The sequence below is a fragment of the Staurois parvus genome, unplaced genomic scaffold, assembly GCF_062004578.1.
Source record: "Staurois parvus isolate SC_StPar_1 unplaced genomic scaffold, SC_StPar_1.0 ptg000321l, whole genome shotgun sequence".
Classification (NCBI taxonomy): domain Eukaryota; kingdom Metazoa; phylum Chordata; class Amphibia; order Anura; family Ranidae; genus Staurois; species Staurois parvus.
In genome coordinates, this window is record NW_028318117.1 from 12,186,159 (window position 1) to 12,213,109 (window position 26,951).

At 42.1% G+C, this 26,951-nt stretch overlaps 1 protein-coding gene across 1 annotated transcript in view; it reads left to right on the forward strand.

Moving 5' to 3' along the window:
• LOC149457442 (solute carrier family 13 member 2-like) overlaps window positions 1-9,690 on the forward strand; it is a 73,026-nt gene extending 63,336 nt beyond the window's left edge. Inside the window, exons 11-12 of the mRNA XM_089683810.1 lie at window positions 7,490-7,627; window positions 9,056-9,690. Of these exons, the coding sequence (XP_089539936.1) occupies window positions 7,490-7,627; window positions 9,056-9,184 (267 nt within the window). The 3' untranslated portion in view covers window positions 9,185-9,690. The remainder of the gene's footprint in view (window positions 1-7,489; window positions 7,628-9,055) is intronic.
• Window positions 9,691-26,951: the final 17,261 nt, after the last annotated feature.

Consider the following 26,951-nt stretch of genomic DNA (forward strand, 5'->3'; position numbering starts at 1 on the left):
ACTAACGATCCGAAAATCGGCCGATTTTTTTTCGGCCGAAAAATCGGCCGATTTTCGACCCATCTATGGCCTGCATAAGACAGAACACTGAATGAGTGACACAGCTGGGCCAGCTGTCACAACGGGGGGCAGTCTGTTTATAACATGTTACATGTTGCACTTTGAATATGGGTGTAACACGTAACATGTTACGAAAGGTGAACTTATCCTTTAAGTTACTAATTTTGTTTTGTTTAATTTGTAATGAAATTGGTTTAGTTAAATTTAGTTTTGTTTATTCGTTTTCAACCAGATTTTATGTTTTCCAATGGATTCGAAGTATTCAAATTTATATTCAATTGTTTTTTATTGAAGATGTCAGACATTACATGGTAACAAAAAAAATGGTTCAATCAACAAATTAAACATTACACAATGAATATGCAAAATATATACCCCACCATTTGGCTGGGGAAATAGTTAATATTATTTATCTTAACCTGAGAAGATTATTGGGTTAAAGAACCGCAATCCTTCATATAGTTTATATAAACAAGGGGAATAACAGGCAGAGATAAGGAGGTAAAAAAGGGGTTAATGGAAAGGATGGAGATAGGCGGGAATACCACCATACCAGTCTAGTACAGAAAGTTCAGAAAATTTGAGTTTCATACATATAAGTCATCAACATATTATAGAGCAGTTCAGGTTTCGTAGCCATCTAGCCCATTGGAATTGGAACTTATGGTATGAAGAGTTATTAAGGGTTGATCTTCTCTCCATATCACATTGGACGTTGAGGTCCACTATCAGCGAGGTAAGAGAGGGAGTTTTAGTAGAGTTCCACAATATGGTGAGATTGATTTTAGCAGCTGCTAGTGTGTGAATGATAATAGTGCGGGAGTCATTTGGGAACTGATCAATTCCTATGTGAAGTAGTGCAAGGGCAGGGTCAGGAGCCACTAAAGAATCAGTCAGTGTTAAGATCAAGTGAAACACACTATTTGTGGCAGGCGCAGCGCTTGTAGTGCCTTGTGCGCTGTGGCATTAGAAAAATTATGCAATTGCTGTTTCTTTGTTTGATTAGACTGACTTTACTCTGTAATTCCTCCAATGCCGCTCTATGGATGCAATAGGTTTAAAGAGCACACCGAATGCTTTAGTTAACTTCTTTAATAACTTCAATCTTCTTCATATAACTGCTTACAATGGCTTGTTTCATTTATCTTACAATAGCTTATTTCTTTCATATTACAATGGTTTAATTCGTATTACAGTGGTTTGATTCGATAGCTTATCTCGATAGATTCGGTAGATTCGATAGATTCGATTACTTATCTCGTTAGATTATTTTTGTGGAACTACAAGTAAACACATATAACAAATTTTACATACAGACCCACTTGCACTGCTAAACAACAGAGGAACACACAAGTGCATTAAATACCTATTTGGCCTTCTCTGCTTCCATGGAGCTTCTCTGACTGGAACTTTGTTTCCTCTTCTGTCTGGTGAACAAGTGTCTGTAGAACAATCTAGCAGGGAGTTTTACACAGGCATAAATGTGAAACTGGCTGGGATTGGTTAAGGCTCTGTACAGTGTGAGGCTGGCTGTGATTGGCTCACCTATATACTAACTCTTAAAGGCATATTTTCCTTTTCTGCTTCTGCTAACACAATGAATATATAAATGTCATATAACATTCAAAGACATAAATCACAGCAATGATTCTGCTTTTGGCTTTAACATATGCACATATACACTGTACTGAGGTTATTGGCAGGTTTGGTATACACATGTATGTGAACCATGTTAGCAACCTAGGACTAGTCTTAGCTGGCCAGCTACACTATTCCAGTAAGATCTGATGGATTTGCGCATCCAAAGTATATGGAGAGTTGATCCTATGTCTCCGCATTGTCTCCAACACGCAGAGGAGTGTTGAGGATAGAATAGGGAGAGCTTAACTGGTGTTAAATACCATTGGTGCAAAATCTTTATATATGATTCCCAGTGGGAGCTACATCGGGAAGCTTTATAGGTAATGGTAAAGGATTTTTCCCATGTGGGTGACGGAATATGTTGAGAGAAAAGTTTCTCCCAGCTGTTTAGAGAAGTTGTTAGTAGGGAGAATTGGGAGTTGGTAATATACATGTAAAAGGTAGAAATCCCTTTGCGTGGGTATTGTGTTTTATTGAAAAAATTGTGTGCAACGGTAGGGATGTGCAACATAAGTGGGAGCTTTGTTTTTTGTAGGGAGTGTGCAATTCTCAAGTACGTAAAGTGTTCCGTATCAGGAAGATTAAATTTCCTTTGTAGAGTGGAGAAAGAATCTAAGGTGTCTTCTGTATATAAGTGCTATAAGTGGGTAATTCCTCAATGTTCCCACTGTAATAGGTTTAAAAAGGGAATTATGATTCGGAGAGTGGCAATAGGGGTAGGTAATGATGTAGTTTCATTCGAAGTGCAACTTACGAGATCATACCATGCCTGTAAAGATGCCCGAATACAAGGATGATTAAATATGGTATTGGTCTGGAACATTCACGGTATAAATAGGATATCTCGAGATGAGATCGGGGTGTGCGGGATAGTTTCCATAGTTGACCATGTTTTTTCCCGAGTAGGGTGCCACCAGAAATAAATCTGGTCTAGAAGGGCTGCAGTATAGTATGACTTCAGATGCGGGAGACCTGCACCTCCTCTGGATGTTGGGCGTATTAAGAGATTTGTTGTATATCTTGGTTGTTTTGAGTTCCAGAGGAACTTGGCAAATATCGCTTGTAGTTTGGTAAAAAAGGTATTGGGGATAGGGATAGGGAGTGTACGGAATATATATAGAATTTTGGGAAGTATGTACATTTTTAAGGTTGCTATCCTGCCCGATTTCGATAGTGTGGAAGTGCGCAAGTTAGTAAGCTCCTGTGGAATAGATTCAAGTAGAAGTTTATGATTTGACATATATAAGCTATCTATTGAGGGGGTGAGTTTTATCCCCAAATAAGGAATGCTATGTTGTTCCCAAGAAAAGGTAAACTGTTTAGTTAATGTTTGTTGGATTTGGGTAGGTATATGGAAACCTAGGATCGAAGATTTGGATTCGTTGAGTTTATAGTAAGAAACTTCTGAATATGATTGAAGATGAGAGCGAATCGCAAGAAGCGATTTGTGTGGGTTTGTTATCATTAATATGATATCGTCTGCAAAGAGACTAATTTTGTGTTCTCTACCAAGGTGGGTAATTCCTATGAAGGACGGATCATCTCTGAGGTTTGCAGCTAAAGGTTCAATGAGTAGGGCGAATATTATAGGAGACAAGGGACAACCTTGTCTCGTGCCGTTGGAGATGAAAAAGGGTTGTGAGAGTGTACCATCGGTTAACACTCTGGCCGATGGGTTAGAGTATTGCAGAAAGCATCCAGTCGGTAATTCCAAATTTTTGAAGCGTTAATTTCATGAATTGCCAATGGATACGGTTGAATGCTTTTTCTGCGTCCAGGGACAGGAGTATGGAGGGTTGTTTAGTGGTGTCTAGTTTGTGGAGGAGGGATAGGAGTCTTCTGATGGCGTCAGGTGCCTGGCGACCTGGGATGAATCCTACTTGGTCTGGGTGGATTAACATAGGCAGAAGGGGTAGGAGTCTTTGAGCTATTATTTTAGCGTAAAGTTTGATGTCCGTGTTTAGTAGTGAGATTGGTCTATAGTTATGAGTTAGTTGGGAGTCTTTGCCTGGTTTTGGGATGGTCGTAATTATGGATTGTAACATTTCTTTTGGAAATGTACCCATGGAGGCCACGTGGTTAAAAAGAGTAGAGAGATATGGAGCCAATGTCGGGGCAACGGTTCTATAAAATTTGTTAGTAAAGCCATCAGTACCCGGGGATTTGTTGAGAGGCAATGATTGAATGGTTTTTTCTATTTCCAAAGGGGATATTGGGGTAGATATTGACTCGAGTTGTGCTGGTGTAAGATGGGGAAGATTCGTATTGTTTAAAAATGTTTGTATTGCGGTGAATGTTGGTTGAGTTGTATTTGGATCATCTTTGATGTTATATAGTGTAGTGTAGTAGTCAGCAAACGCATTGGCTGTATCTTGCGGGTTCGTGAGGAAGGATTGTGTTGTAGGGTGTTGGATGGAAGAGATTTTAGCTTTAAGACGTTTTTGTTTAATTGTTTTGTTTAAGAGTGAGTTTGCTTTATTGGCTAGAGAGTAGAATCGTGCTTTTGTTTTTTGTAGGTTAAGGTCGTAGTTGTGCAGTAGGAGTATACGGAGTTTGTTCCTATCGGAGGTGAGAGATGTGGATGTAGAGGGAGTAGGATTTTGTTTGTTGGATTCTTCTTAGTATTAAAATTTAATTGAATCGAAAATATTGAATCGATCATTGTGAAGAATAGACGGTTCTATTCTATTCAAAATTCGAATTTCGGAAGACTTTCTATTCTATTTTACTCTATTCCATTCTAATATTTTTTTTTTCTATTTTACTTTTTTAATTTCTATTCTATTCTTTTATATTCTATTTTATTCCTTTATTTTCTATTCTTTTATATTCTATTGTGTTTTTTCATAATCTGAATTTAGGAAGATGGCTATATTCTATTTTATTCTATTCTACTCAAAATTCGAATTTCGAAATTCAAATTTTGGAAGATGGCAATATTCTTTCTATATTTTACTCTTTTCTAATCTAGTCTATTTTTCTATTCTATTCAATTTTTTTCTGTTCTATTCTATTCTCTATTCTGTGTTAATATATTCTATTCTTTTATTCTATATTAGTTTCTATCCTATTCAGTTTAATTCTGTTCTATTTTCTTCTGTTCTTTTTGAAATTTGAATTTCGAAAGACAACTATATATTTATTTTCAGAAAAAGGCTATATTCTTTCTATTCTATTCTTTCATTTTATTTTCTATTCTATTTTATTATATTCTATTCTGTTTTATTCTATTCTTTTCAATTCTAGTTCATTTTATTTTGAAATTCGAATTTCAGAAAACAGCTATATTCTTTCTATTCTATTTTTTTTTCTATTCTATTGTAATCTTTGTTTTTCTATTCTATTCTTTTCTATTCCTATATTTTCTATTATATTGTAATCTTTAATTTCTATTCTATTGTTACTCTAATCTTTTCGAAATTCAAATTTCGGAAGACAGCTATATTCTAACACTAATATACACTAATATACACAGTCTTTGAAGGAAATCAGCAATAGTCAGCAATATGTTTACATTTCAAAATTGTTTTCAAATTCGATTCAGATTTGGATAATTCATTATTTCGGACAAAATGTAATATTGTTATTTCAGATTCATTTAAATTTGTTACTATTGTAACTGGGCAATTCTGATACATCCAGATCTCCAAATAAAGAATAACACAACGCTTCCATTATCACTTGTAGAAAGTAGAAACTAATTTTTGGTACCAGACAGATAGAGGTCACAGATTTGTATGGATGTGTCTGGCACCCAGGCTTCGTCACCCATTGGCTTGAGGACTTCTGCTAAATATTTAGATTTTCCCAGGTATAGCCTGCTTGTAAAAACTGTGGACACTACATAGGTGGTGTTGGAACAAAGAATTAGGATGGGCAGGCCCACCCCCCTCTAGCCCACACAGGGCTCTAAAAATTAACAAGCCCTACCTAGCAAGATCATTCTGCAGCTGGACTACTCTTAATAGGTGGGCATCCCATGTTGCCATAGAGTATTTCCATTTGTATAAATATTTGATATGAAATTTCTGTTATACTAGCACAACCAGTTATTTTATATAGCAGGCTCAGGGTAGAATGTGTATAACATGAAGTTATTATTATTATTGTTTATTCTGGATATTTTAAAGCAGTGATTTTTTAGAAACTGGGATAGTCTACACCTCAAGTTGAATCTGCTTATATTTTGCCTTCCCTGGACCTTCCTTTCTCCCCCACCAACATGCTAATAAAATGTGATGTCATCACAAGTTCTCTGTGAGTCTCTATGAAAAGCAGACAGATCATAGCTGGTGGGAGGTACTGGCATGGTACGTAGCTTCCTAAAAACATGACATTACTCCTTTCAAAAGTCATAAGCCCTATGAGAAACAGTGGGCTGTCTGTTGGGAGGAGTTATGCAAATATCGAAATGCCTTTAGGGGCAGGTGTTAGTATGGAGTTGGTGTTTATTGGGCATTGATAGGCAGACTTATATGCAGACAGCCCAAGGTAATGCCTATGTGTAATGCTGAGCCTTCATGATTAAAAGAACTGAAAGCAATGAAAGAAAGAGGCAGACTAGGGACAGTACATCTGGGGAGGAAAGAGCTGGAGGATGCTGGATGTCCTGATAGGAAATGAGACAGGCTGTGTTTGACTTGCGGCAGCTTCTAATGTATATTGTGAGAAGCTCATAGTGTGCAGTCAAATCAGATTAAGCATTTTTAGTACAGAAGAAGAGCAAAAATATCCACAGCGCACAGCGATTCCTGGAATGTGCATGTGCAGCTCCGCTTACAACAGCCGGCCTGATTCCTGTGTGTCAGTATGACTAAATCCTGCACATGCACAGGAGTGACATCATCCCTCACCAGCCGCTGATAACTGGCACACTGGAGAACATGTAGGCACAGGCAAGAAACTTTTAGAAAGGTGAGTATTGATCAGTTTAAATCCACTTTAAGCGACATGCACATGGGCTATATAGTCAAAATATTATCTTGCACAGGTGTGTATGACATATTTCCTGAACACAGAAATTCTGTGTTGGAGAAATATATCATATGCACATGCGTGTGCACAAAAGTGTTGGCATATACATGAGTAAGGCTGCATAGAGCAATTCACTTCTATTCCCAGCAGGGAAAAACCACAGGATTTTATGTTGAACCATATTTTGCACCTCAAACCGCCTTATATTTGTCACCGGACCAGTAAGTGAAGGGAAATGTGGCAATGGGGCACCTTTTTCCAATGGGGCACCTTTTTTCCTCTCATTATGGAGAAAGTTCACTTCCTCTTGTGTCTCCAGGACAGGAAAAGAAGTGAAATCTCCCCTGCAGGAGACAGGAGAAACATCTGACAGGGGCTGTGAGAACATTCCCTACTCCATCCAAAATAAATAAAAAAACTTTGGTTTTAGATACTCATTCATGTTTGCAAACTGAAAGGTCAGTGGAAAACTAAATCAAAGTTCATCTTTTATAGATCTAAATGTAGTTAGGGACCTGGTGATTGACAGCTGTGGCCACGAATAACAGCGCGTACCCCCTACCCGTAAATGCAAAATCACGTATATATACTTGATTTTGCACACCCCTGCCACCCTGTTGCAGTATATCTGCTATAGGGCTGAGGGGATGTAGCCATTTTATTGGAAAATTGCAAAGCTAAAGAAGACATTAGATAGCATATCAGTTAACCAATTAGAAGTCATCAGTATCACTGTAAAGTGATATAAAGTGATATAAATTGAACTCGGTGCTCTACTGCTCTTTATTCTTCTTTTTCTGTTTTTTTTTTTTAGGCAAAAGCAATACAACTGAATCCATTATACATAATGCTTCCATGCACACTCTCCTCCTCTTTAGCCTTCATGCTACCAGTGGCCACACCACCAAATGCTATAGCCTTTGCATATGGGCAGCTCAAGGTTGTGGATATGGTACGTATCACCAACATGTCCTTCAGTTTTACAGTGCTATATAATTAAAGCAGAATTTTCATGCAACCCCTGTAGAATTATAAAAACAGTATGCAGTGCAAGTTCACCCAACATAAAAAACCCCCCAAACATATAATAAAAAATATATAGTCAAATAAAGTCCTCAAAATAAGACCATGGTGTGTGACTAAAAGTTATATAAAATCCATATCCATGGGAAGAAACTGTGCCACAAAGGAGAGAAAGGGATCCTCCACCACCAACACTCAGAGCCTCCTACCAGAAAAAATTATCAAAGGTCATGAGGTCAAAATAGCATATATAGAGTATATTGGAAGGCAAGGAGTCCAGAACAGGTCTTTTTTACCAGAGTTTTTCCACTGCTACTCACTCGATGGCATAAATGCAGTATAGAACCACAAGGATAATCAAAAGGTCCCAATTGTATGTATGTAAAGAGAACAAGAACTCTTCATAGTGTAGTATTTAAAATTTTTTTAAATGTAATAAAAATATTTCACTTACAAACGTTAAATGTACTCAGCATGTGCATGGCGTGATGACGTCACAAGCTGTAGCTCCAACCTATGCGTTTCGTCATAAGAAGACATCATCAGGGGCGTTTACGCTGCACACTGTTTTTATCATTTTATTGTATGTTGTCAGCTGCTGTTTCACTATTTGTGATGCATTTAGCGCAGGTTATCATTATAATCAACCTCTGTAGAATAGCTAACTAAAATTGTGCATGCATACCTGCAAAACTTTCTTCCCCTTGGCTGTAACAAAAACCTACCATCTTTCAGAAACCTTTTCTGCTACTTCACCTCTGAGCAGCTGAAGGAAGTATCCACATCAGAGGAAGTAAAGTGATGTCATTTTTTCCTTAATGGAATGAATTCCCCAGAAACTACTTTAATTTTTTGCAATCCTTATCTAACACTTGTGGATAGCTATCAAGTTAGAAAGATCCATCAGAAAGATGTCAGAAAGGCAGAGGAGGAGGTTCAGGGAGTGTCTCAAACACAAATACACATTGTTGTAATCTCAGGCTTACAATGCCCTGAAAACAGGGGCGGACTGACAACTCATGGGGCCCCTGGGCAATAGGGGATCATGGGGCCCCTGTGTCCTTGCCCAAACTCAGAAAAGCCTATGAAAAAGGTACCAGGGGCATCTCATGGGGACCCCTACTGACCCCGGGCCCTCGGGCAGTGCCCGAGTTTCCAAATGGTCAGTCCGCCCCTGCCTGAAAAGGTATTCTTACCTCTTCTGACACGCATAATAGACCAAGCTGTGTGCATGAATACCATTCAAAGTGTTGGTGATTTCACGTACCTTATGATGCCAAGTTTATAACTAAAGGTATATTTGCACAACAAAAACATGCAAGTTCAATATCTAACATGATTTGTTTTCTTCTCCTAGGCAAAAGCAGGATTTTTGCTGAATATTATTGGAGTGCTTGTTATCACATTGTCCATTAACAGCTGGGGATATTACATGTTCAGCCTAAACACCTTCCCTTCCTGGGCAAATTACACCGTAAAACCCTAATGGTCTTTGATGTGTGGACAAGTATACAGCGATCTGGCCGAGGCTTAAATATTGCAGCTGTTTAGAAGAATGAGGGCATATTACATGCAAAAACCCAAATAATGTATTGATGGGAACAGTCTGCATATTATCTAGTACAGCATGCCAGGATTATGTCTCCATAAGGAAACCTGCAATTTAAATAAAAAGGTGAAGGGGCTTGCCCACCTATTACGCCCTCTGATGTCTGAGAATGCATCCTAAAATGTCACAATTAAAACCATTGAACTATCGGTTTACTTTATTACTCTGCAGACATTTTCTGTTTATTCAGAGCCACATAAATGTTAATGATTTCCTTACAACATGAGAAATACATCTCAGTCATCAGTGTATACAGTACTGGATATCTATGTAAAACATGTTTCTGCACACTTGTATACAATGCTGCTATTGTCAGAGCAATATATTTTGACAACATTGTATAAAGATTAATAGTAACAATAAATTAATATATTTGTAACTTTTTTGAGCATTCACTTTGCATTATTAAAACTGAGGCATATAGCTTGTACTCCAGCTCAAATAAAGTACACCTTTCCGTAAATTTAAAAGCAGCCATACATAGATTGAAATGCAGTCAGTTCTACAAGGACTGGCCAAATTTTGACCAATGTATGGGCCCTGAAGTTGTACAAAAGTCGATTAGTAGATCAACCTGTGTACAACCGCCCTGTTGGGTTTTCCCCACTCTATCAGTGCCGCAGGCTATAGCCAGCAGCATTGATCAGTGTATTCCAACAATTATTATTATTATACAGTATTTATAAAGCGCCGATAGTTCGCTCAGCGCTGTACATTACAAAGGGGGACAGAACATGTGACAGAACAATAACAATACAATGCAAAACATGAGGGGATCGAGGGCTCTGCTCTTTCGAGCTTACAATCTAGGAGGGAGGGGGTGGTGGCACAGGAGGAGATAGCTGTGGGGGATGGAGTGGTAGGAAGAGTGGAGGAGGTCGGCAAGTTAGCAGGGGGTGGGGTAGGCTTCCCTGAAGAGATGGGTTTTCAGGGTGCACCTAAAGGAGAGGAGAGTAGGTGATAATCTGATGGGTTGGGGCAGGGAGTTCCAGAGGATGGGTGACACCCTGGAGAAGTCCTGGAGGTGGTCATGGGAGGAGGAGACCAGGGAACTAGAGAGAAGGAGGTCTTGTGAGGAGCGGAGTGTGCGTGTTGGGTGGTACTTGGATATTAGGTCAGTGATGTAGTTCGGGGCAGCATGGTGGACAGCTTTGTACGTCAGTGTTAGGATTTTGAATTTGATCCGTTGCGCAATCGGAAGCCAGTGGAGGGATTGGCAGAGATGGGAGGCGGAGATGGAGTGGTTGGAAAGGTGAATGAGTCTGGCTGCCGTATTCAGGATTGACTGAAGCGGGGATAGTCAGCGGCGAGGCAGGCCAGTGAGGAGGGAGTTGCAGTAGTCGAGTCGTGATATGATGAGGGAGTGGATGAGCCGTTTAGTGGTTTCTGGGGTTAGGAACGTGCATATTTTGGTGATGTTGCGGAGGTGGAGTCTGCACGAGCTTGTTAAAGATTGGACTTGGGGCTGGAAGGATAGGTTGGAGTCCAGAATAACACCAAGTACTCTGGCCTGTGGGGCGGGTTTGATGGTGGCGTTGTTGGACATGATGGAGAAGTCAATGGGGGGTGGTGTGCGGGCTGGGGGAAGACAAGAAACTCGGTCTTGGAGAGGTTCAGTTTAAGGAAGTGGAGCGACATCCAGTCAGATATGTCGCTCAGTAGGTGTGTGAGGAGACTGAGGGGGTGAGGTGGGGGGTTGAGAGATAGATTTGTGTGTCATTGGCATATACAGTAGGTGGTAGTTGAAGCTGTGAGAGTGTATGAGTTGGCCAAGGGAGGAGGTATAGATGGAGAAGAGAAGGGGCCCGAGGATGGAGCCATGAGGGACCCCAACAGAGAGGGGGAGTGAGAGGGAGGTGGTAGCGTTATATTTAACGCTGAAAGAGCGTTGTGACAGGTAGGATGAGAGCCAGGAGAGAGCAGAATCTCTAAGGCCGAGGGAGTGTAGTTTTTTGAGGAGGGGGTGGTCGACTGTGTCGAAGGCTGCAGAGAGGTCAAGGAGTAGGAGCACTGAATAGTGGCCATTAGCTTTGGCGGTTAGCAGGTCGTTAGAGAGTTTGAGTAAGGCGGTTTCGGTGGAGTGTAGGGGACGGAAGTCGGACTGTAGGGGGTCGAGAAGGTTGTTGTCGTTGAGGTGAGAGCATAGGCGGGTGTAGACTAGGCGCTCGAGGAGTTTAGATGTAAATGGGAGCAGGGAGATGGGTCTGAGGTTGTTCGGGTCATTGGGGTCCAGGGAGGGCTTTTTAAGTATGGGGGAACAATGAGGAAGTCTCCCTGCTGTCAGAATACAAAGCTCAGCAGGGAGGATTCCCCATCCACATTTCTTCCATCTTTTCTCTACAAGTCTTCTCTCTCACAGACAAATTGGGGCTGATTTACTAAAACTGCAAACACTGGTGCAGCTGTGCCTGGTAGCCAATCAGCTTCTAACTTTATATTGTTCAATAATGTTTTGACAAAAAAAACTAGAAACTGATTGGTTTCTGTGCACCAGATTTTGCACTTTCCAGTTTTAGCAAATCAATCCCATTGCATTGTAAGTTTGTAGCAATTCACAAAATGAGATACTCCTGTAGCTGATCTGGGTCAGACATTTGTAAATACAGCTAAGAATTGCACAGGCACCAGGATTTACCATGACATAATTATGTAAATTCTAAACTGACATCTCAGTCCAAGAAGTAAATGCTGATGATGATGTCTGAACAAAGATTCCTTCTGTAGAGAAAATCAATTAACTATTGTCAGAGGTTGTTGCGATATTTGTGAAAGATGAAACAATCACAGCAGTCACATAGTTACATAGTTAGTCTGGCTGTTCAACCATTAAAAAAAAAAGTTATAATCCAACACCCACAGTTGATCCAGAGGAAGGCAAAAAAACCAGCAAAGCATGATCCAGTTTGCTCCTGCAGGGGAAAAAAGTCCTTTCTGATCCCCCGAGAGGCAATCGGATATTCCCTGGATCAACTTTACCTATAATAGTAACCAGTTATATTCTGTGTATCCAAGAAAGGATCCAGGCCTTTTTTAACTTGTTGCCGACCGCAGATAGCCGAATGACGGCTGCACTGCGGCCGGCCAGTTCTGAGTGGACGTCATATGACGTCCCCCCAGAACATGCTCTCCTGCGCGCCCCAGGGGGCGCGCACCTACGGACACAGCTGATCACGTGATGTGGTAAAAGGCCAATCACAGCGGCCTTTTACCACCTGATCAGCGGTGTCCAATGACACGCCGATCAGAGGGAAATGCAAGTGCCGGTTCTCGGCTGCACTTTCCTCACGCTGTCAGATCGTGAGGAAAGTACTGCCGAGAACCGGCAGTTGTCAGAGCAGGGATCGGCACCGATCATCAGGGCACTGATGATCGGTGCCCAGCAGTGCCACCCGCAAGTTCCGCCCACCAGTGCCCAGCAGTGCGCCCACTAGCTCCGCCCACCTGTGCCCAGCAGATCACCCACCTGTGCCCAGCAGTGCACCCACCTGTGCCCAGCAGTGCACCCACCTGTGCCACTCTGCAATGTCACACACCTGTGCCCAGAAGTGCCACCTACCTGTGCCCAGCAGTGCCATCCACCTGTGTCCACCCCACCTGTGCCCACCAGTGCCACCCACCTGTGCCCAGCAGTGCCACCCACCTGTGCCCACCCACCAGTGCTGCCCACCAGTGCCACCCACCAGTGCAGCCCAGGAGTGCTGCCAGTCAGTGCTATCAGTCAGTGCCCAGCGGTTGTGCCAGTCAGTGCCGCCAGTCAGTGCCCAGCAGTGATGCCAGTCAGTGCCGTCTATCAGTACCCATCATCAGTGTCACCTATCAGTGCCGCCTATCAGTGCTGCATATTAGTGCCGCCTATCCGTGACACCTCATTAGTGCTGTCTATCAGTGCCGCCTATCCGTGCCACCTCAATAGTACTGCCTATCAGTGCCCTTTAGTGCTGCCTATCAGTGCCCATCAGTGCCGCCTATCAGTGCCCATCAGTGCTGCCTCATCAACCCACATCAGTGAAGGAGAAAAATTACCTGTTTGAAAAATTTTATAATAGAAACAAAGAAACTTTTTTTTTTCAAATTTTTGGCAATTTTTTATTTATAGCGCAAAAAGTAAAGCACCTAGTGGCGATTAAATACCACCAAAAGAAAGTTCTATTTGTGAGAAAAAAATGATCAAAATTTCATATGGGTACAATGTTGCATGACCGCGCAATTGTCAATCAAAGTGCAGCAGCGCTGAAAGCTGAAAATTGGCCTGGTAAATAAGGGTGTATAAGTGCCTGGTAGGCAAGTGGTTAAAGCAATCCACTGAGCTGGCCAGAACCAACTGTTGAGGGAGTCTATTCCACATTTTCACAGCTCTCACTGTGAAGAAACCTTTCCATGTTTGGAGATTAAATTTCTTTTCCTCCACAGGATTGGAAAGGTCCCGATTGCAAGTAGTGATTGGGACCTTTCCGTGAGGCACCGGTAAATGCGCTGGGAGCTCACAGGGCGCGCACTCTCAGCACGTTTGTTCTCTTTTTGGTAAGTGAATATGCGTCACCATCAAGGCCCAGCCACTGAGAGGCCGCATATTTGTGAACTGTCGGCACCAACAGGTTAAGATTGTCTCCTCCCCCTCCCTATTTCTAAGCCCCCTTATTGGATTATGAGGTCATCTATCACTTACCGCTTTTCACTGCCACAGATGTAGGCTTATGTAAGCAGCAGCATGGGCTTTACACACACTGCCAGCAGCTATAGCACCAGGAGTGTGTTCACATCTGACAAGCCGACTGTCAGCTTTCTGTTGGAAGTGATTACTTCAACGCACTTCCAAAAGTGCGCCCCCCACCTGACTACATCTGTCATATATTCTAGGCTCTGTTGCCCCTGCTGGCCTGGGACAGGTATGGCAGGGGTCAGCGGGTAGAGCAGAGGGATGCAACCCTGAAGCCGCAAGCATTTTGTCACTTCAAGGTTCAGAGCTATCATTCTTCAGCAGTGTTTGCCCGAGAAGAACCTGAACAAGTACTGTGTATGATTCATCAGCTTCAAAGGGATGCAGAGGTGACATTAGGGGTCTAACAGACCACTGGTTTCTCCTTAAAGAGGACCTGTCACCAGCAATATAATATTACTGTACATAAAAACTAAAAAGAAAACACGCAATTATTTTAAAGTCGCTACCCCCACATATACTAGCATACATACATAGGCGCATACGTCAGGTGTATCTACACGTGAGAATGATGACTACGCAACGCATATTAGGCATCACCACACTCACCAAAGTGGGATCAATTATCCTAGGACCATCATTCATGGTAAAGCAGTATTAGGCACAAAAGCAAACAATTATGTTGCAGCATACCAATTCTTAGATGTGATGGCCACAATAATTTTATTCTTTAGGCTTTGTTTCTTTCATTTTCATCTGGTGATCTGGCCAGTAAGTCTGTTGTTTTTCAACAGAAGAACCTATCCTGCAGATGTAGCAGTTACAGGGTTCAGATAAACCATTTACCAGTGACAGGGGTGCTTACAATGATCAGCTTTTATTTATTTATGCAAAACCTTTATCCCAAAAGAGTTTGCTGTAACTGATTATACAGTGTGAGCTGGAGTTTGCCTCCCCAAGACTGACAATGCTACTGTCCAATTCAGCCCCTGTACTCATTCATCCAAAGTGGGGGCACTCTAATACAGAAGGAGTGTTACTGGCCAAATCACCTAATCATTGGTAAGCTGCAATATATTAGATTTTTGGTTTTAGTTTTAATACCACTTTAACTCTAAACTGATTACCTGTAAAGGCTTTTAAGGCTTAGTCTACGGACAATTGTGGTGCCAAAGTTTGTTGTGCACAATGTTAAGACTTGACATCTTTGGTATCTTTTTACTTGATGCAACCTCATGTTTTATATTTTGCCAAAAAATAGACAGCCTATTGTGTTTGTGTGCCCTAAAATTAACTTTAATGTATTTTTATTAAAAGTATGGGTTAGACAAAAAGTAGTACTAATGTGACATAAAAAAAGTACAACTTACACCGTTAAATTCTCCAGGGTTCTGCTTTCACAAAATATTTTATCTTTGGAGGTTTTAACTAAACTTCAGCCCAAAAAGTGCATTTTAACGTGTGCAAAAAAAAAATATTTCAATAGTTAATCACTAATAGCTTTAACGGGCACACAACAGATCCAGTGTTAAACAGTCCAGTACAGTTTTGTTGTGCAAAATGTGGCAAACACATCCTTCTGTGACTAAGCCCTGTTTCAGGGAGAAATACTTTACAGCTGAAGTTTTAGGCAGGGATGTGTTTGCACCATTTTTTGTAATAAATGTGTAGACATGTGTAGGTTTCCTTTATCCAGTAGGTGGCACTGTGACATTATACAAATTAAGTGGATACTTTAGAGCAGGGTGTCCAACCCGCAGCCCAAGAGAGTTAAAGCAGAGTTCCAGTTGAAAGAAAAAAGTCAGCAGCTACAAAAACTGTAGCTGCTGGCTTTTAAAATACAGACACTCACCTGTCCCTCAGTCCTCAGTGCAGTGGTGTCCTCACCTAGGCTGGTTTCACCAGCTGTCTTCTCCCTGCGGCGCTGGCCTCTTCAGAGTGGGCACCCGGCTGTGACACCTTGGGGCTTCACAGCCGGGTGCCCACTGCGCATGTGCGAGTAGCTCTGCACTTTGTGAATGGTCCGTAGTCTTCTGGGACCTGTTACGTGTCCCAAAAGACTATGGGGAGGGAGGGAGGAGAACAACTTCAGCTTCAGCTCCCCTTTCCCGAAAGGTGCCAATCCTTAATGGGGAGCAGGGGACAAAGACTTAAAGCGGAACTTCCCCTTTTGGGTGGAGCTCTGCTTTAAGCATGCAGTCCGGGCAGGTCTGAAGGGATGCTCTGCAAGCATAGCAGAGGCTGACAAACAAGGCACAGACACATCTGTAGGGATGCCAGGGATGGTGTGCAAGAATAGAAGCCACAGCATCTGGTACAGACAAGCCCAGCCCATGCATGTCTGGAGGGACACCAGGATGTTTACAATAGCAGCAGCAGATGCAGGGACTCCCGCTAGCGCCAGGGAAGTAATTGCCACATGGGTGGATCTAGGGGGTGCTAGGGATTTCAGTTGCCAAAACAAAGAATTGGCAACTCTGTGTATATCCAAGCATTCCACAGAAAAGCACAGCCTTAGATACAGAGATGTTACATAATGAATATATACACAGAGTTGCTGATTATCTCTTTTGGAATATGTACACTTATAGTACTGCTTTATGTTTTAGAATATGTTGTTACAGTGCTGTGGCTCCAGATCGGACACATTTGCCCTTATTGTTAGTGTATTTTATATGTGGGGTAAGACAATTCCTCTTCTTCCAAGGTTGCCCAAGAAGGTCAAAAGGTTGGACACCCCTGCTTTGGTGGGAAATGTTATTTCAGAGACTCTGTCAATGTCTTTGGCAGCCATCTTGTTGTGGGATTTTATAAATTAGGGTTCCCTCAGCATTTGGGCACACTTGGAACGGGGATAGCGGCCTGGTTTGATAGGGAGAGTGCAAAGTGCAGCACCAGGTTCCTGGTGAGTAGGGCCAGCTCAGGGACAATACCTGTGCAGATGGAACATTCTAATATCTTGATCAGGAAAGTGGGGCTCTCCTTAGCTGCAGCAGAGCGCTGTCCAAGAACACAGCAAACCATCACCCCTCCAGTGAAAACCGTCCTCCAGTAAGACAGATCCAAGCCTGCTGATACAAATACCTCAAGCTCTTATACCAACTGCTATTTTGTTTAATACCAATAGCAGTGGAAACTGTCTTCACTCATTACTGCTAACCTATATTTATATATCTATACTTGTACCTTTAGTTTATGACCAATGTACAAAATAAATTACAAGATCAAAGATGTCTGTGGTCTCTCTCTGAGTGGGTAGCATAGGCCCTAGACCCCACCTACAAATGGGCTGTTTCACTCTGGATCTATGGTGTTGCCATTACGCATTTCATTGATTGCTGCCATGACAGACTTTGTTCAGCTTTATGTTAAATACAAACTCAGATACACAGCAAAATACACAAATATAGGAGCTGTTTACCTGCCAAAGGTTTGGAAATCTGTGCATCAGTTCTGAGATTTACTCAGCTCTGCCACACAGCACAGTCCTCCTCTCAGCATGCTCTTTGATGGGAGGTAGTGCTTACCTGCTCTGTCCAACAATATTGCATAGATGGTCCCTTACCTCCTCGTTGGTAGTCCCTACAAGTTCTGTCAGCTTCCCCCTCCTCCTGGTGCATCCTGTAGCTAGCCAGATGCCAGGGAAACACCCGATTGTGTGCATTCCCGAGCTGGATTGTGTGTCCATAGACACACAGCACTGGTAAGCCATGCCCCCTACTCCCTCCTCACAGGTATTTGACTGATAGCAGCAGGAGCCTATGGCTTTGCTCCCTCCGGTTTCTCCAGTTAAAACAAGAAGTGAAGTGAGTCGTGCTGAAGCTGGAGACATCGATGAAGCAGTGACATGGAGCCAGGTATGTTTTTAGAGACAGGAGGGTAGAACAGGTGGCGGGGTGTTTTTTACCTGGCAGAGAATGCATTAGGTGAAAACATTTAGACTTTAGAAGCACTCAAAGCATACTTCTCAATTTTAGAACTTGAAAATAAGGGACACGTGCCTTTCTGATAAATAAATCGTACAATTAGAAAAAATTTTGCAATATTAATTTCCATGTATATGGGAGACTCCACTCATAAATCTTCTCAACAAAATATATGCAAATACATACAATCTTAACAGAACAAATGTCCAACTATTTGTGGACATATTTAAGATTTATCTCCCTTCCTGACCAGGCTATTTTTTGCAATACAACGCTGCGTTACTTTAACTGACAACTGCTCAGTAATTTTTGCGTTTGCGACCGAGAAGTTTGAAAAAACCCAATATTTTTTATTTTCTGCTATAAAACATATCCAAATAAAAAAAATGTTTAAATCAAATGTCTTCATAAATTTAGGCCAAAATGTATTCTGCTACATATTTGTTGTAAAAAAAAATCCCATTAAGTGTAAGTTGATTAGTTTGCGCAAAAGTTATAGCGTCTACAAACTATGGGACATATACTGGAACTTATTTTTTTATACTAGTAATGGTGGCGATCAGTGACTTATTGCTGGACTGCGATATTGCAGCGGACAATTTTACACTAACTGAAACATTGTGGGAACCAGTGGCACTAATACAGTGATCAGTACTAAAAATATGCAGGGATCACTGTACTAAGGACACTGGTCGGGAAAGGGTTAACATCTAGGGCAATCAAAGGGTTAAATGTGTGCCTAGCTATGTGTTTGGTGTACACTATTATTATTATTATTATACAGTATTTATAAAGCGCCAATGGTTCGCTCAGCACTGTACATTACAAAGGGGGACAGAACATGTGACAGAACAATACCAATACAATGCAAAACATGAGGGGATCGAGGGCCCTGCTCTTTCGAGCTTACAATCTAGGAGGGAGGGGATAGTGGTACAGGAGGAGATAGCTGTGGGGGATGGAGTGGTAGGAAGAGTGGAAGAGGTTGACAGGTTAGCAAGGGGATGGGGTAGGCTTCCCTGAAGAGATGGGTTTTCAGGAAGTGCCTAAAGGAGAGGAGAGTAGGTGATAATCTGATGGGTTGGGGCAGGGAGTTCCAGAGGAACTGTGTGAGAGGGGACGGGTTGAGAGGGCGTGTGAGTTGCGGCGATGTCCTTGAGAATTGTGTCAATCTTGTTTTTGAAGTGATTGGCAATCTCAAGGGCAGTGAGTGAGGTGCTGGGTGGAGGTGGGGGTGGCGAGAGTAGAGAGTTGAAGGTGGAGAAGAGTCGGTGAGGATTGGAGGAGAGGGCCTTGATGAGGGTCAGGAAGTAGACTTGTTTGGCTGCGTGGAGGGAGGAGGTGTAGGTGTGGAAGTCAGATTTGTTGCGGATGGTGTTTGTAACTAGAGGATGTTTGTACTAGGAGAAGTGAATGATCATCTCCGCAGCAGGGACACACAATCTTTCACTTCCCCACCTGTCAGAACAGAGCTCTGCCTTGTTAATATAGGAAGTGCTCTGTTCTTTCTCCTGCCCGACGATTGGCGGGTGCAGGCGAACATCCGTTCACCAGCACTCGCAGATCGGCTTCTGCTGTGAGTGTGCACAACAGAAGCGAGCCTCTGGCGGCACACGCGCCCCTTTGGCGGAAGTGAAAAATCACATATAGTGATTTTGCACAGGAGGACCGCCCTGAAGCAGTAAAACTGCTATAGGACAGTCTTCAAGTTTAAAGTAAATGTAATAAAAATGTTCAAACACCAATCATTAGCCTTCCCATGAATATGTGTGCAGAGCTATGATTGACTGTGATAGGCTTAAAGCCCAACCCCCTACTCCCGTCCTGACCTTTAGCACCTGCCACTTCCATGGCAGAAAGGCAGTCATACAGTTGCAAGAAAAAGTATGTGAACCCCTTGGGATTACGTGGAGTTTTGCATGAATTGGGCATAAAATGTGCTCTGAACATCATCTAAGTCACAACAATAGAAGAACACAGTCTGCTGAACATAATAATACACAAACATTAGTTGTTGCCATGGTTTAATTGCACATAACATGTAAATATTCACAGTGCAGGGAGGAAGAAGTATGTGAGGCCCTAGCTTAATGACTTCTCCCAGAGCTAATTGGAGCCAGGAGTGAGCCAACCTTGACTCCAATCAGTGTGATGATATTGGATGTGTTGCTGACAGCTGTCCTGCCCTTAAAAAACACACACCTGTTTTGGGTTTACTGTTTTCAGGAAGCACTGTCTGATGTGAACCATGCCTCGCAGAAAAGAGCTCTCAGAAGACCTACGATCAAGAATTGTTGACTTGCATGAAGCTGGAAAGGATTACAAAAGTATCTCCAAAAGCCTTGATGTTCATGTGTCCACGGTAAGACAGACTGTCTACAAATGGAGAAAGTTTAGCACTGTTGCTACTCTCCCTAGGTGTGGTCGTCCTGTAAAAATGACTGCAAGAGCACAGCGCAGAATGCTGCATGAGGTAAAGAAGAATCCCAGAGTGTCAGCTAAAGACCTACAGAAATCTCTGGCACATGCTAACGTTTTTGTTGACACATCTACAATAAGGAAAACATTAACCAAGAATGGAGTACATGGGAGGACACCACGGAGGAAGCCATTGCTCTCCAAAAACAATATTGCAGCATGTTTGAAGTTTGCAAAAGAGCACCTGGATGTTCCACAGCACTACTGGCAAAATATACTGTGGACAGATGAAACCAAGATTGAGTTGTTTGGGAAGAACACACAACACTATGTGTGGAGAAAAAAAGGCACAGCACACCAACATCAAAACCTCATCCCCACTGTAAAACGTGGTGGAGGGAGCATCATGGTTTGGGGCTGCTTTGCTGCCTCAGGGCCTGGACGGATTGTTGTCATTGATGGGAAAATGAATTCCAGAGTTTATCAAGACATTTTGCAGGAAAACGTACGACCATCTGTCCGCCAACTGAAGCTCCGCAGAGGATGGGTGATGCAACAGGACAATGACCCAAAGCATACAAGTAATTCAACAAAACAATGGCTGCAACAGCACAGAATACGCCTTCTGGAGTGGCCCAGTCAGAGTCCTGACCTCAATCCGATTGAAATGCAGTGGCATGACCTTAAGAGAGTGATTCACACCAGACATCCCAAGAATATTGCTACACTGAAACCGTTTTGTGAAGAGAAGTGGTCCAAAATTACTCCAGATCGTTGTGCAGGTCTGATCTGCAACTACAGGAAACGTTTGGTTGAGGTTATTGCTGCCAAAGGAGGGTCAACCAGTTATTAAGTCCAAAGGTTCACATACTTTTTCCTCCCTGCACTGTGAATGTTTACATGTTATGTGCAATTAAACCATGGCAACGTCTAATGTTTGTGTAGTATTATGTTCAGCAGACTGTGTTCTATTGTTGTGACTTAGATGACGTTCAGAGCACATTTTATGCCCAATTCATGCAAAACTCCACGTAATCCCAAGGGGTTCACATACTTTTACTTGCAACTGTAGTTGATTATAGCTTTGCCTTCTTCCCTGATATAAACAAACAGTGTTTCTTCTGTAGCTGTCTGTGACAATCGCAACTGCAGGGGAGACACAGAAAGGGGGAAGGGATGGAATTTCACTTCACCACTCTAATAGGAGGAGCTGAGTGCTGGAACCTGCTCCTGGACTGGGCTATTTAATTCGAATTTTGGGATGGTCCTGTCGAATCCAGTATGGGTGGGAGGTATGCTTTAAGTGGAAATGTCATCTGTTTTTTCCCTGATAGATTCTTTACAAAAACGAATATCCAGTATAGGCCACTATAGCTGGGTACTAGCTGTGAACCTGAGCTCCTAATTTCCCCCCTGCCCGCCCCCCCCGGTCTCCACCTCCCACACCCGACTGCAGGACTTCTCCAGAGCATCCGCCATCAGATTGTCCCCTACCCTCCTCACCTTTAGGCACACCCTGAAAACCCATCTCTTCAGGGAAACCTACCCCACCCTCACCTAATAGCCCATCCCCTCCACTCCTCACTCCATTCCATCCCCCACAGCCATCTCCTCCTGTACCACCATCCCCTCCCTCCTAGACTGTAAGCTCGAAAGGGCAGGGCCCTCTAACCCTCGTGTATTGTGTATTGTTTTCCAATGTATTGTCTCATGTCTTCCCCATTCTAATGTACAGCGCTAAGCAAACCCTTTGGCGCTATATAAACTATAATAATAATAATCTTATGGGGTAGAGGATATCTGCCCTGGCACTCACTCTTTTTGGACTAGTCTTAAATAACAGCAGGACTTTTTGTTCAACAGGAACATGTGTTGATGTGATTTTTTTCTAGCTTGAAATAAATTTAATTTCCCACACAAATATGTTTTAAATGGCAGTGCTGGATTCACCACCAGTGAATGTTTGGTGAAAGTCACATCCACTGTTTTACCTCATCTGTTTGTAAAAATCAATAAATATGTCTTTACTGGAGAGATCTCCTGTTTCAGTTACCACCATCACTGCGACAAGAAGTGAGGGAAACCTCCCTGTTGGGGCAAAAAAAAAGACCCAGAAAAGTTTCAAACCTTTCCGCCCTCCACCACTAAACTCCCATTAGTGGGAGTTTTACTGAAACTGATCGTTGAAGGGTATAGCACATGATTAGTTTGTACTTTATGGTGTTACATTAACTATACTGAATCAATGATCACAACAAACTCTAAAATGTAACACAAAGCACTTAGAAAATGTGAACAAAATAGATTAATATTTTAATTAGTTATTTCCACCTCCAGTTTCTACCTATGCTTTTGTATTTATGTATATTGTGTTGTCCTGTCATTCTGACAGCTGCTCTTCTTTCACTGTCTGCCTTTACAGAACTGTCATTTTTAGTGGATAATTTCTGTGATTTATTTTACATATAATAGTACTACAGAGCACACATCAGCCAAAAATAAAGCCTCATATTGAAATACTGACTTAATACAACCACTAGGTGGTGATGTAACAAGGCAGTTACATACTCAAGCGGCCGGTAGCACTAGATTAATATGTTTTAAATGGATAAGGCAAAATTGGAAAATTAGGCTGAATTAATTGGCATGTTACATTATTGCATAATATCTTATGATGTTGACTAATTGAAGCTTAGGGCACAGTGACTGCTACAGTTGTGCCAGCACATACATCCCATAGAAATAATCACTTTCAACAATAAATGTTATGACTTTAGTTGCAGTCTGACTCGTAATCCTTGTCCCTGTGCTTTAAATGTCTAAATCACCCTGTATACTGAAATTATTAGTTTGTCATAGGATGATTTGTTTAGCCTTTCTGCAAATAAGTCTGATTTCCTGGTACAGTGCAGATCAATTCACAGCCCAAAGTTTCTCTACCTATAGAAGAATAGGGGTGTTGCAAATTAAATAGAGCGTTTAGGTGCATCAGGCTGAACAGTACAGGGAACCTACCAAGAGACTTCTAATCAGTGGTAGGTGAACTGCTAAGAATTAAATATTAGCCTATCTCAAAATAACTCTTGTCCCAGATTCCTCTACAGCAGCCTATTATCTCAACCTGTTACCAAGAAGGAACCATTGGAAATAACTTTCAGGTTTTGAGAACTGCAACTACAGCCCTCTACCTCAGCATTTAGGTTGAAAGCAGGGGCGGACTGACCATTTGGGAACTCGGGCACTCCCCGAGGGCCCAGGGTCAGTGGGGGGCCCCATGAGATGCCCCTGGTACCTTTCATTGGCTTTTTTAGGTGTGGTTTGGGTGTGGGCGAAGACAGAGGGGCCCCATGATCCCATATTGCCCAGGGGCGCCATGAGTTTTCAGTCCACCCCTGGCTGAAAGTTGAAAGATTAGAATAAATAAATAAAAGACTAATGAATGTGGTATTCATTGTGTGTTTGATACCCACTTTATGTGACAAATTATTTCCAGTATTTTTAGTAATATTAAACTAATAAAGACCATAAAAAAGGAAACACAAACTGTGAAAATGGTATTGTTCCTTAAATTGGTAGCCAATGAGTAAGGGTCCCCTTAGACTGGCTGTCAGTCCAAGAAGTTTCCCCTTATTTTGGTGATCATTGGGAGAAGGGCCCTCTTATACTGCTGGCCATCAAGTTCAAAGCAGGGCTTTGGCTTCTGAGGATGCTGAAAGACAGTACACTGCCACAGTATAGGGGAGAAGAGGTTAGCACTGGCAGCCAAGTAGTAGGGGTTCAGGTAAATAAAACTGCTGTTTCTGGTCCCCTAGCCCTAAAAAAGCCTGGAATGCTTGTAAAGCTCACAAGCCCCACTATAAGCCCTGGTTCACTTTGATCCAAATTGGCATGCAATTTGACCATTCAAATTGCATACAATAATAGGCAATGGAACAATGCGACTGACAAAGGCTGAACAGAATAGAAAACTAGTTTCTGCACTACTTTCGCCGATTTGGGGTGCGAATTGCATAGACATCTGTGCATGAAGTCACACAAATATCTATTAAGTCTCATCCCAAGTCGAACTGCCATCTGACTTTGAAATCGTGTGACTTCACTTGAAGTTGCACAATTTCAAAGTCGATCAAGTGTGAGCCAGGTCTAAAGGAGGCTTGTATTGATAGTATCAGTTTGGGATGCTTCTGAGATTGTTCAGTATCCCTCATAGGTGCGTGAGACCTGCAGTTGGCTTCCTTGATCTGCATATGACCTGCTTCAAGTAGGTTTTGCATTCCTATAAACTTATATAGGATTGTAAAAGCTGTCTGACACAAAGAAAAGCCAGTCTACACAGGGCTTAACACACTTGCTGTTCCATGTTGTCCTCACATCCAATAATCAGATTCAGACTTTTCTTTTTCAACTGATTTCCAGTGCAAGCTTAACCCTTTACCAGCCACAATCTGTAGGTAAATGTTTTCAGGCATGATTCCTCATGCTGAGGGAACAGTAATCTATGCTTCATTTAAGAACCAGGAACTGACAGTACTTTTTATTATAATGATCAAGAACCAATCAACCAGATTCCCAACACACTATCACAATGGCAGCCAGTCATGGTGATCAAATGAAGCTGCAGGTTTATTATTTTCTGTTAAAAGGTGAACTTATCCTTTAAAAACTGTTATGAATAAAATAGCCAAACATATTTTTAAACAAGGTGTCCATTTGTAAAATTATAATAACAAATGAGAAGGGTTGTTTATAAAACAAGGTACCAAATACAAAGCCTAACATGTCATTAATTAACCATTTGCCCTCCTGAGGATTCCCCCCCCCCCCTTCCTGACCAGGCCATTTTTTGTGTTATGGCACTGCGTTACTTTAACTGACAATTGCACGGTGTTGCAACGCTGCACCCAAATGAAATTTATGTCCTTTTTTTCTCACGGATTGAGCTTTCTTTCGGTGGTATTTGATCACATGTGCGTTATTTTTTGCACTATAAAAAAAAAGCGACAATTTTGAGAAAAAAACAATATTTTTGACTTTTTGCTATTAAACATGTCCAGTAAAAAAAATTTAAAAAATCTAATTTTGTAATTTTGTCATAAATTTAGGCCAAAATGTATTCTGCTACATGTCTTTGCTAAAAAAAAATCCCAATACGTGTAAATTAATTGGTTTACATGAAAGTTATAGCGTTTACAAATGGCGGTATAGATACTGGGTTTTGTTTTCTCTACTAGTAATGGCAGGAGTGCGGCGGACATTCTGACACTGGGGGGAACTGACTTGGTGTCACTGACATCCCCAGTGACACCAATACAGTGATCAGTGCTAAAAAAAGCACTGACACTATACTACTGGAACTGGGCAGGAAGGGGTTAACATGAGGGGCGATAAAAGGGTTAACTGTGTGCTGGGAGTGTTTTACTAGGGGGCGGTGTCTGTGTGCTTCACTGTAAGCACACTGCTTTGGATGCCTGTGCTGTGCAGAGCCATCCAAAGCAGTCTGCCCGAGCTGACAGGGAGAACTGTTAGTAAACAAAACAGTTCTCCTCCCCGTTGGAGATCCTCGGTAATCACTGGGTGCTGCAAGTAATCACCAGCTGGGTCCTGGTGATTGACAGCTACGGCGGCAAATGGCGGTGCGGGTGGGCATGCACCATCTTACCTGGAAATGCAAAATCACGTATATATACGTGATTTTACGCACCCGTGCCACCCTGTAGCAGTGTTTCTGCTATAGAGTGGCCGGGAAGCAGTTAAAGTGGTTGTAGAGGCTGAAGATTTTTTTTACCTTCATGCATTCTATGCATGAAAGTAAAAAATCTTCAGTGTGCAGCTTCCTCCTCAGCCCCCTCCCAATACTTACCTGATCCTGATCACTATTCAGCACTATGCACAAGAGTCTTGGCTCTCTTAGTTCTCTCACTACTCACTGGCTGAGGCACAGTAGCAGGAGCCATTGGCTGAGACACAGCAGTGGAAGCCATTGCCTCCTGCTACTGTCAATCACAGCTAGATGGAACAAGGACAGGGTAGATCTGCACTCTGTAGGTCTTATGGACATACAGGGCCAGCTCGGAAGCGAATGCGCACAAGTGCCCCCAGAGCAAGCTGCTTACTCTGAGGGCAGTCGGCAGGTGGGAGGGGCCAGAGGCACTGCCGGGGGACCCGTGAAGAGGAGGATCAGAGCTTTTTAAATTTAAAAACACCCAAAGATTTACAACCGCATTAAACAAAAAACAAACATTAATTACATATGCAAATTAGCCAGAGAGTTGTCATATTAAAGGCCTGTGTAGACAGGGTTTGGACTTGTGTTATTAGCACCTATTTCGCATCAGTTTATCCTAGAGCTGACATCTTTCTAACCTGCATTTGATCTGCTTCAAGCAGGCTTTGCATCCTCTTAGACTATGGGATTGTAAAACCCATCTGATGCCAACAACAGTGAAAAGTGATGCAAACTAACACTGCTAAATTTCACCTAAGCATTTAAGCATTATTGACCTGTGATCATGAAAGAGTTAGGAAGCAAGTTGGTGGACATGGGGCATGCTCTAATTCTTACCTAAAATGCATGTCTGGGCAAAAATAATAATACAAATATTAATAATAATGACTTATAAAACTTCCTACCTGTACCTTGTGT